The sequence below is a fragment of the Lathamus discolor genome, chromosome 5 (assembly GCF_037157495.1).
Source record: "Lathamus discolor isolate bLatDis1 chromosome 5, bLatDis1.hap1, whole genome shotgun sequence".
Classification (NCBI taxonomy): Eukaryota; Metazoa; Chordata; class Aves; order Psittaciformes; family Psittacidae; genus Lathamus; species Lathamus discolor.
In genome coordinates, this window is record NC_088888.1 from 56,257,252 (window position 1) to 56,269,418 (window position 12,167).

Here is a 12,167-nt window from a genome sequence, read left to right on the forward strand (position 1 = left end):
AAGGACTTAGGCATAATGTGCTTTCAACAGAAGCAAAACTGGTCTTTGTTGAATGCCTGTGATGCCTAAGTATTAAGCACTGGCATTTATGAGTCTCCTTATTAATGAAGATCTGAATAAAAGTTTCCTGGGATGTATTAGTGAAAAACATGCTTTATTGTTCAGCCTTCCTGTTGAAAAAAGCATTTAATCATTTTCACTTTGGTGTGAGCTGCAGAAGTTCACATTCATCTGAAGCCAACACTCAGCATGAGGAAAATACAGATAATTCAATCAAAAGAGACCCTGAGTGATTTTTTTTTATCCAGCTCTAGGTTCAAAGAATAAAGGCTTTGCCTGGCTAGTGAGGTTATTCTCTTCTCTTTAAATTTTGTTCTAAAATATAACTGTGATTAGTGAATTAGTGACACGTAAAAAAAATCTTGGATTCTAAATCACAGTTTAATTATTCTTTTGATTTAAAAAGAGTAATTGTGGTTTACACCAGAGAATTTCTATCCCATTGAATTAATCAATTAATAGATTTTCATTAATTATTATGGGTATTATAACAGCACAGGACTATATTATACTTTTGTGCTAGGTGCTGTGCAAAGATGTAGACAACATTTTTCTAGATCTCAAGAGCTTTTATTTTAAAGGGCAAGGCAAACTGATAATGCAGGAAAAACAGTATAGAGAGGTGATTGCTGGGTATTCGAGGTCAGTGCCAGTCTTTGTTTGGGACACGTGGATTATAAGAAAAGAGAGGTAACAATTAAACTGAATACATTTTGTGGAAAGTACCACAATCAGATAAAACCTTAAATGCGCATTTAAAAACAACTCTAAATATTTGCTTGCTGGAAAGCTTTGCTTAGCACAGTGTTTGCATTTGCAGGAATCGTTGCATGCTGGATTATAGTACTTCAAAGAGTGAGAATCAGCTTTCAGTGTGAAATTCTGTGTACATGCCCATTGTTAAGGCACATGTCTTTGAAAATTAATATACTGCAGAAAAGTTGCAGATTAAAGAGATCTATTTAAATGGTTACTTGCCTTGAAAAAAACATGGTACTGAACCTCACACTCTTTTCCTTTCCCCATTCTTCTTTATTTCTGCTTATTTTCCTGAGAGCCAAGAGGTGAAATCCCAACAGCAGGTAAATACTACATTTCTCTGGTATTCTTATGAAAAGAATTAATGAACATACCAGTACTGATTATTACACATTGTTCATCAACAATGAACAATGCTAATGTAAACCAGCACTGTTAAACTGACAGCATTGCAGCTACACAGTTCTCTGCCAAAGACTGTTCTGATTGGTTATTACATTATCTTACTGTTCATCTTCTGCAGCATGTTTTGGTGGGCTAGACACAGCTGATCAGCACTGAGTAAGCTAGTGTTAATCAGATAACACATGCATCAGAAGACACTGAACAAAGCATTATTACAACTGGTGGGAAGATATGAAGTGCAAATGAACAATACAAAGGCAGCCTGCCAGTTTTCTGCTGCAGTCAACAGGGAATACTGAAATGGGCTCAGATGCCTGAAGCAATACACCTTACTTAATTTCAATCTGCCTTGTTGAATGGAGTCACAGACCAAATGTCTGTGTTTGCAGGCTGGCGAAAAGGATGCCAGAAAGAAAAAAAGCCCATGTTCTAAGTGACTGTACAATCAGAGAAAAATAAACTAAATAAAATAAATCAGAACCTACTGCTGCAGTTCTTCAGAATAGTCACATTTGAAGGTCCTAAACATCCACCTAGCTCCGTATTCTGGGGTGTGTGGGTGGGGATCTGGGTTTTTTTTTTTGTTTCATATGGTTGAGATTTCTCCAGGAAAGAATGTTAAAAGCAGGCACCAAGCAGAAGGATCCTTTCCTAACATATTTTGGCCACCTATAATTGTGAATTCTGGCAGTACTTAGGGAATTACAGAACTCTAGTGCCTAAAGCCTTTATCAGGAGTTTCCAAGCTACTCTGCAACCAGCAATGTCCAGACAATTTCCAGTGACTGTTCAGAAAGCCTGTAACTGCTATTGCCACTAAGGGTAGCAGCCACTGTAGTAATATTAGGTACCTTGTATACATGCCATGAGACACATTTACCACAGTTATTATTCCAGAGAAATTACTAAGGAGATCAGCTTTGTGCAATGTGCTTATTGTAAGAGTCCCATATTTCTGATGATTGTCACCTAATGTTCTTTCCTTGCAAATCTTTCTAGCCACGAAAAAACCAAAGACAGCTAAGGAAAAAGAAGGTATGAATTTACTCTGTGGGTGCATACATATGTAGAAGATCACAATTAAATCAGTATGAGATTAAAACTTTACATGGATTGTTATTTGAAACAAACCATACAAGGTCTGTGTTAATTTTCAAAGAATTTTACTTGAACACTCTAGGCAATAATCTGCTCCACAGTCAATTTACTAACCTTGAACTGTGCTACTTTTTTTCTTGCTAGAAAAAACAATTGAGAAGAAACATGTGAAATATGAAAAAAACAAAGGTAATAAAGGGATGAAAATCTCAGCAGATAACAATAAAAATGCAAACAGTTTTTTCTATGGGATTGAAAAGAAGAGCTTTGTTGGTCTTTCTAAATACATGCAAGTAAACAAAAACGATGAAATTGTGCATAAATCCCCAGTAACTGAGTGTCAGATGGCTTCTCGGCTGATTACATCAGCACATCCAATCTGGCTGCAGCAGTGCCCTGCCTGTGACCCTCCCTGGCTAGTACAGCAATATCCTGTCTGCGAGGTCCTCCAGCACTGCATTGACAGACTAGTAGGATTAGTAGTCCCTACTTAGTCTGCCCTTATGCTCCTTAGTGAGACAGTGCAAAGGTCATCTCCATAGCTTGTGCTATGCTTTAGATCACTAGCTTCATACTGTAGAATAACTACACTGATAACAAGTAGCGCTTTTTACACAAGATAGACTTCATGGTCACCTATATTCTGACTAACCTGTTGGACGCAGCACTGTTTTGATTGTTTCCCTGCAGTAATATGCAGACAGATAAATGGTTTCTGCTATACTTCTGAAGATAATTAACAGCAATAAGTTACACAAATTAAGTTAGTGGTCTAAGACATAAATGTCTTCTCTACATAGGTTAGCGACAGTGACTTGCTATAAAAAAGGATACCAATTAGTTGTATTGGTGCAGATTTGCTAAACTATCTAGAAGCAGTTTGTTTTTATGGCTTTGCTAGACATGAAATTTCTGTGTTTAAATAATTTACTAGGAAAGCCATGCTTACAAAAATATCTGGTTTATAGAGATTCCTATCTGTAAGTTGATTCCAGGAAATTAGCATGTTTCTTATTGAAATTTATTTAAATATTTTGGTGTGAAAATTGAGATATATTTATCACCTATGCTTTGCTTTTTAGAAGTCCCACCAGTAAAAGAAGCTTCACGACATCACAACCTGACATCAGGTATATGATTCCCCTTCATTGTAAGGGAACTTCCTTTTCCTTTCCAAAATTTTCCTTTTTCTTTTTTTTTATTTTTTTTTATTTTGGAGGAGGAGGAGGGGGAGGAGGGGGAATTGGTTGTGGGGTTTTGAGGGTTTTTTGCAAAAGGAGAAAACACAGCCTTTTCACATCTCACATTCAAGTCTAGGGGATATGATGTAGGCAAGCCAGGTAGATCAAATCCATAAATATTTTTCCTGTGGTGAATTATTTGCTCAAATGGTATTGGCTTACACCTTGCTAAACTTTTAAACATATATTCAGATAATTACTTTATAAACCAAGTGGCCTGTAATTCATTTGGCATTACAGTATTTAAAACAAGCTCATGCTCCTCATAGAAAATCTGTTCCATAACAAAACCACATAAGGAGAAGCATGTTCAGCTTATTTTCTCTCACATTTATAAAGATTGTCTCCCATCATAGTGTGTCTTCAATCCCCTCCCAAATAAAGATGAGCAAAGGTCAAACAGCTCAGGAGGAAATCTTTCTGCATAGTGTTATAGGCTATACCCATGTTTTATTCCTGGTTTATGGTAAAAATAAAAACATGTTCCAGATTCTTGACAAGTACAAATTAAACCCTACAACTTCAGTGAACTGTACTGATTCATGACAGACAAGAATTGAAGTATTTAATCTCACTCATGAGGTTATGGTTTACACAGAAAATAGGTATTAAATATTAGTATGGATCCCCACAGTACAACTTTGTCATCTTAAACTACTGAAGAAAGAATTTAACCTGTAATCATGCAGACTACTTTATTGTATGAGTTTTTTACCTTTTTTATTTGAAGTAGAATGCTTTAGTGTCCTATGTACATGATATAAAATGTGTAATATGTATAGTTATATGTATCTGTATTTAGAAATATCTATTTATCCATATGTATAAACTTAAAATATTTGAATAATAATTAAGAAGTAGCTAAGTATAAAACAAGTAAAGAACAACCTGACATGAAGGAAGAGAAAATGCAAATGAAATGCTAAGATTAAGCATCCAAATGGTAGCGTGTATATTTGCACACATGGCTCACAAGACTTTGTTGCATGTGATAAACATATTACATAAACTTAAACAAATTGCTTAGCTTTTTCATCTTTTTTATTTAATCAGTAATACAGATTCATAGAGTCATGTATAGACGTTAATTCCTCTTAATGATTCTTTTTTAGCTGATAGATACAGAATGTAGAATCTATGTTAGCAAAAAAAAATTACTATTTTATTGATACAGAATTCCTACCGATAAAGTAGTACTAATCATAAGAAATAACCAGTAAGATAAATCCAAGAGTTTTCCAGAGGAGAAAAGATTTTTTTTTTCTGGTGCAACATTCCAAATTCAGTATAAAACAGGGATGTACAAAAATTTGTCTACCAGTGGACTTTCTTCTGCACATCACACTCCTGCAAAGTTTACAGCATTCAAAAACTGTGTTACTGTGGCTTTCATTTACAGTAATTGTTATGATTGGTTAATTTAATTGTACATTATCATTGTGCAATTATTCTTGACTGAATGTTTCCCAGATCTTAAGCAGCTGTGTTCAAACAGTTCTTCATAACTGGCTTTTTCATAACTTACAGAACTATGTAAGTACTTTCAAACTATTCTTTGTCCACTGAAAAGAATAAGTTAGTTTTCAGACAATGGATGAAAGGTTTCCAGAAAAACATCAAAGTGGTTTCTCATTATGAATGTTGTTCTTTCTTTGGTGTTTGCTCAACCCAAGAATTTAAAAGTTGAGACTAAATAGTAGGTCATGTACACTTGACTTTGAACTCGATGGCTTTTGCATGCTCTGTTTACAGACGAACCCAGTGAATTTCCCCTGCTGTGCTGAATACTAATACTTTTGCTGATAAATGGAAGTAGAAAAGGTTTTACACATTCTGAGCTAACCTAAAAATTCAAATAGTAAATCTTCCTTCAGCTTTCAAAAGCTGCATAGAATAGATTCATGCAGCTTTAGATTTCTTACAACCTATCCCTGATATTAAAAGCAATCAAATAAAGAAAAACAAGCAATTTAGAAAGCTGTATATATCTTCAATTTTAGGAGCCTCGATTTAAAAAGAATTTTAAGTTACTTGAACTCGGTTCAAAATCCACCTCCCCAGTAAACAATTGTAAGTTTTCACAGTTACCACCAGTTACCAATACAGTGACAAAGGAAGGGTTGATTAGGTTCAATTTCTATGTACCATCTAAATATTAGCTACATGTTAATAGCACTTGAACTTTAATAGCGCAGTCTTCCAATTGCTGAGAACTTTTTTTCTTATTATGTAAACCTTAGGTGTGCTACAACCATGAATATGTTTTACAGATCCCATTGACAGACTCCCAGTTAAAATCCATACGAGATAAATCCTGAAGATTAATGAGCAGAGAGAGTCCTTGCCAATCTATAGTGAAAGCCACTGTTAAAAATATAAGGTCAGACCAAAATATTATTTTAGAAGATTTTAATGTCCCAAACAGTCTGTCAAAGAGGTTCCATAAAGCTTAAGGTTTCTACATCCATAAAGCACCTTCCTATGTGAGCACAGAAATTTTCGACCCCTACATCCCTGTTTTTGAAACAGGGAAAACTGCTGGCCTAGTTCCCAGTTCCTACAAAAATTCATTAGGGTCCAGAAACTTGATTAACAATTCCTGTCTACCAGACATACCTTGAGCACAACTAGCCCATCAACATCAGGCACTTGACAAAATGCAGCTGTAATAAATTTGCTTTTAAAATGGTGGTGACTGTGATATTTTCTGTATACCAGTGTAGTCATTGTGTGCGCTCTTCAAGGGATTTAGCTGACACTCTTCCCGAGTCCTCTTCACATAGAAAGACTCAACTTTACAGCTTCTGCTTCCCAGGAGGTCACTAGAGCTAGTTAGTTACAAAATAATATGGGTGGAACACCAGAGTAACATGGGTGAAACACCAGCTGCCTGTTCCCGAATTTGCACAATTCCAGATCCATTAATACAAGACTCATTGGTACTGCACACTAATAAACAAGATTCATCTATTTGATATAAATGACTGTTTCTGCTTCAGAAACTTTTTTACATAAAACGCTTCAAAATGCTCACTGTGGATAAAATTTATAAATAATTCTGGACTAATACTATCAGGCACATCTTGTAATGTATCTAGCTAGTTCTTGTTGATCATGCACATGTACAGCACTTAGCTTAATATCTGGAAAGCTTTGCAGTCCATAATGGCAGCATATTTATTCTTATCATGGGGGAGCTGTCATTCAACCTAAATCTTATCAAGGTATTTGAAGACCACTGTAAATCTTAGTCCATAAACAGTATTAAACTACGTCAGTTGCACTTGACAATGTGCCCTCTGAGCTTGGAATGATTGTTTACATCAAAAGGGAATGATCAAAATTCTACCAGGGAATACATTATGGGAAAATTCAGAATCCAGAGAGAGATCCCAGAAATAAAGAAGGATCTTTGGCAAAAAAAATGAGATGGAAGATGAGCAAAATTTGACAATGAACAAGATAGATAATACAAAGTTGAGGTTTTTACAATTAATTCATTAATTGCTTACTTCTCATGTTAAGCCTAAAAATTATTTGTCTAACAAATAATTAGAGAAACACCTAAAAAATTATTTGTCTAACAAATAATTAGAGAAACACCTACAATTTCTATAGTTGTAGGGATAAATTGGTGTAACCAAAAAACATATAATGGTCACAGCCTATGCGAAAAATAGTATGAAAAAATATATTATTTAGCATGCTGATTTAGATTCAGCAATGAGAATCTGATTTACCTAACTTTGCAAAATAAATCCAATTAGTAACATTATTTATGCCTGTTGGATAATGATTTCATTCCCTTCCTTTTAACTGAGTCAAAACATTTTGATAAAACTAAACTAAGTGGCTCCAAGCATATATAAATACGCACTAAATTTGTGCCAAGTCAAATAATAATAATAAAAAATGTATCTCAGTGTAAGTCTCTGAATGATTTTGCTACAAATGAAATATCAGTATCTAGTATCTTAATATTTCTCCTTCTTAAAATGGTTTTACCCTTTAGTTTGACTTGTGTATCTTAGTAAATAACATGACAATAAGAGAGGAAAAAAGTACATATTGTGTATTTCCATTACATATCACATGGAAGCAAATTTCAATACAAAATTTAATTCTTCGACAGCTTTCTTAGTCTAAGATTGTTTATTTTTCTGTCATATTGTTTATCTTTGCAAATGGCCATTCCTTTAAGTCTGTTCAATGTCATATTTCTTCTCATCTAATGAGGACATTGCTTAGAGGACAGAGCAACTCTCCTGCTTTTTCATCAACATAGATTTTGTTTTTAAACATTTATAAACTGTAAACCCAGCATCCTGATGTTGTAGTGAGTTCATGTTTCCAGGTCTCATCAATATAGTCAAATCCAGCAGACAAATCATAATAATGTGATGCAATTCTTAATTAGTGAGACAAGAACTGACAGCAGATGCAGTGAAATATTTCAAGGAAGCCAGTCTATTGAATTCCAGTTTCTTTCTGTCTGAAACAGTTTCAAACAGAAACAGAAACTATTCTTTCTATTGAAACAGTCTCTTTCTGTTTCTTTGTGGTTTTCTGTGCAAATTCAAGGTGAGGAAGATGTTCTAATTTAGCTTCATCTTTCATTGAACTACAGACCAGTCAGTCCAGGGGACCTACAGACCGGGGAACTACAGACCAGTCAGTCTCATCTCTGTGCCTGGCAGGATCATGGAGCAGATTTTCTTGGAAAGCATGCTAAGGCACATGAAAAACAACGAGGTGGTTGGTGACAGCCAGCATGGCTTCACCAAGTGCAAATCATGCATGACAAATTTGGTGGCTTTCAATGATGGGGCTACAGAACTGATGGATAGGGGCAAAGCAGTTGACGTCATCTACCTGGACTCGTGCAAAGCTTTCGACACTGTCCCGCATGGCATCCTTGTTTCTAAACTGGAGAGACATGAATTTGATGGATGGACCACTCAGTGGATAAAGAACTGGTTGGATGGCCACACGAAGAGAGCTGCAGTCAATGGCTCAGTGTCCAAATGGAGACCAGTAACGAGTGGTGTCCCGCAGGGGTCAGTGTTGGAACTGATCTTGTTCAACATCTTTGTCATCGACATGGACAGTGGGATTGCATGCGTTCTCAGCAAGTTTGCTGACGACACTAAGTTATGTGGTTTGGTTGATACGCTGGAGGGAAGGGATGTCATCCAAAGGGGCCTTGACACACTTGAGAGGTGGGCCAATGCCAACCTTACGAAGTATAACTATGCCAAGTGCAAGGTCCTACACCAGGGTAGGGGCAATCATGGGAACAGCTACAGGTTGGGCAGAGAAGAGATTCAGAGTAGTCCTGTGGAGAAGGATTTGAGGGTGTTGGTCGATGAGAAACTGAACATGAGCCAGCTTCAGTGTGTGCTCACAGCCCAGAAAGCCACCCTTATCCTGGGCCACATCAAAAGGAGCGTGACCAGCAGGTCAAAGGAGGTGATCCTGCCCCTCTACTCTGCTCTCATGAGACCCTACTTGGAGTACTGTGTACAGTTCTGGTGTCCTCAACTTAAGAAGAGCATGGAGCTGATGGAGTATGTCCCAGGGAGGGCCATGAGGATAAGTGGGCTGGAACACCTCCCATATGAAGACAGGCTGAGAAAGTTGGGGCTGTTCAGCCCGGGGAAGAGAAGGATGCCCGGAGAGCTCATAGCAGCCTTCCAGTATCTGAAGAGGGCCTACAAGTATGGCAGAGAGGAACTCTTCACTAGAGACTGGAGCAATAGGACAAGGGGGAAAGAGTTTAAACTTAAATGGGAAGTTCAGGTTAGACATGAGGAAGAAGTTCTTTACTGTGAGGTTGGTGAGGCACTAGAACAGGTTGCCCAAGGAAGCGATAAATGCTCCATCCCTGACAGTGTTCAAGGCCAGGCTGGACAGGGCCTTGGGCAACACGATCTAGTGTGAAGCATCCCTGCCCTTGACAGGGGGGGTAGAACTAGGTGATCTTAAGGTCTTTTACAACCTTAACTATTCTATGATTCTATGATTCTATGAATGTAAGTAGCACAAGGCACAGATCCCATCCTCCTAGTCATAAACACTTAAATTATTTGAATGCAATAAGTTGTAATAGCATTATTTAAACATGCTGGCAATAGGAATGAGTTGACAGAGAACATGTAACATCAACATGCATAAGGTACATGATTAGCTTCCTGTCAAGATGCTGTCATTCTTTATTGAGCAACAGCAATAAAATCCAATTCTGTATTGTTGCCCACCAAATACCGCTGTAGTCTCATGTAATTACAACTGCAAACTCTGAAAAAATAATAGACCTTAGATCAGACCTGTATTAATTTTTGGTACCTCTTGAATGTAGTTTCTTGCGTTTGGTCCTATGTTTCACAAGTAAAACACGTAATGCCAGTACTAGACTCCTTTGAAAGCTCGATACTAGTGAAATTTTAAAGACTGCACTTGAATCACTTTTATGCTTTGTTGGAAGTGTCTGTATTACCACATAGATGTCGCAGTGCTACATCTTGCTTTGTTTTACTGTGTAACAAAAGTAATTTTTTCTAAAGATACAGCTAATTTACCCATTAAGTCTTCTCATCAGACAATGCCTGTTTGCTAACTTGCCAGCTAGCAAAATACACAGTATTTTGCTCCCTTAAATGACTGTTAGGTGTTGTATATCCCATTAAAGACAAAATTGCAGAAATCAGTTTTCTTAGAACCAAGATGTCATTCACTGAGTTTTCTTGTTACGTTTCTAAAAAAGCATTGACTTTCATAAGTAACATGCTTTTAAATAAAGCATGATAAAATCATGCTTTTAACCAGTTCTGTCTTTAGATCTTGTATATACTTTTACTATGGTGATATTTTTCCCCTCCAATGACAGTAAGTATGACCAGAATAACCTCTAGAACTATTGATTTGATACATTTAAGACTTATACCAAGAAAGTGTTATTAGAGACATGTACTATTTGTACTGATACTGACAGACCTCCTGCTAAAATGGATATGAAAACACTGATGGCGTTTCTTTGCAAGGATAAGCAATTAGTTGCATTATATCACAGACACTTTGAAAGTAGCTTTGAGAGCTAATTTCTGATAATTCTTCATTTTTCTTCCTTATTTAAGTCACAAAATAAGATGCAAAAGAAGTACTCTCATAGGACAATTTCTTTTTTTCCCTGTCCACACATTGTCTGTACAATGATAAGAAAAATGTAATTTTAAGGGGATGTTTTCACATATATAGAATTGATTTACAGTGTCAATGATATTTCTTGCTTAAGTGTCATGGACATATAAAAGTTTTCTCCTTTCTTTTACCCCAATATCTTCCCATTAAGCATTTTACTTCTTAAGAATGGCAGTGGTGTCTTTGCAGCATGCTCGATATTAAGAAAGGATTCGAAAAGGATTTATCAAAAAAAGATAAATCTAAGTTCTGAAACAAACCATGTTGTTTTTGTTAGCGAGTATCTAAACACAGACAATTAAGAGAACAGCATTTGTTTTCATGCATGGGCCCTCCACATTCAGCTTTGTTATTCAGAGAAATGGGATTTAATTAAATGTCAGTTACACAGCCCCACTAAGCTCAAAGACTTATATATTTGTATTAGAAAGTATGAAAGCAAAAATTTGTGATATTTATCAAGGATTCCACATGGCTTCCCTTCCCCTTCTGCATCTCTGCTTCCTCTGGTCAGTTTGACATACTGTAATTTTACTGAAATATTAAGGGAAAGAGTCCAAAGTGTGACAGGCAAACAGAGCAAATGGGAAAATACCTGCTTCTCTTCCTTGCCCTTTAGTAAATGAGAAAAAAAATAAATTCAGCTCTCCAGTCCATGGAAAAAGATTTTTTTTTATGCTTGTGTGGTTCAATTTTGATTGCTGAACCAAAACGTGGTCTGTGCATTCCTGAGAAGCAATCAGAAATAAGTGCAATTGTTAGTACTTTCCTCTTACTTATAATTGCTTACTAATTAGTTGTTTCTAATGCTATGATTGCCCGAATTTTTGTGCTTTGTTGAATTGCTTAATTCTATTAGGAAAGCCTCTAAATGAAGAAATATGATTCAAACTAGAAAATGCTAGAAATAAATTTTTGTTCTTCACACATTCTCTGTAATTTTTCCCTAATAATCAAACTGTTATTGCTGAAATCTATTGCTTTTTAATGAAATTTTATCAGGTGACTTGCATTAAAATTAGCTATCTCAGCCTTACGTAAATGGACTTTAACCATTGTTAAAACATAAGCAGGAACACCTTTATATTCTTTAGGGTTAGTAAATTTAATTCCTCTTTGAATGTTCTGCCTCCTTTCCATATAAGATTAGTTTTCAAAAAAACTATTGTGATTGTAAAAGAATACATTCTTTTTTGTTGTTGCTGTTGTTTGGATCACCGAAACTCCCATTAATTGCTTGAGTAGACACTTGAACGGTAGTTTGGCACTTTGAATTGTAGAAAGCTACACCTAAGTAGTGTTTTTGAGATTCATAGAATCATAGAATCATTTAAGTTGGAAAAGACCTTTAAGATCATTGAGTCTATCTATTAACTTAAAAATTATATCAAATTATATTACCGGAGG

General features: G+C 36.0%; 1 protein-coding gene across 2 annotated transcripts in view; it reads left to right on the top strand.

Moving 5' to 3' along the window:
• The window catches only part of TRDN (triadin), a 227,868-nt gene that overhangs the window by 209,021 nt on the left and 6,680 nt on the right, over positions 1-12,167 (top strand). For both annotated transcript variants that reach the window (XM_065680964.1, XM_065680963.1), the window contains exons 36-39: positions 1,116-1,142; positions 2,224-2,259; positions 2,467-2,511; positions 3,405-3,452. In XM_065680964.1, the coding sequence (XP_065537036.1) occupies positions 1,116-1,142; positions 2,224-2,259; positions 2,467-2,511; positions 3,405-3,452 (156 nt within the window). The remainder of the gene's footprint in view (positions 1-1,115; positions 1,143-2,223; positions 2,260-2,466; positions 2,512-3,404; positions 3,453-12,167) is intronic.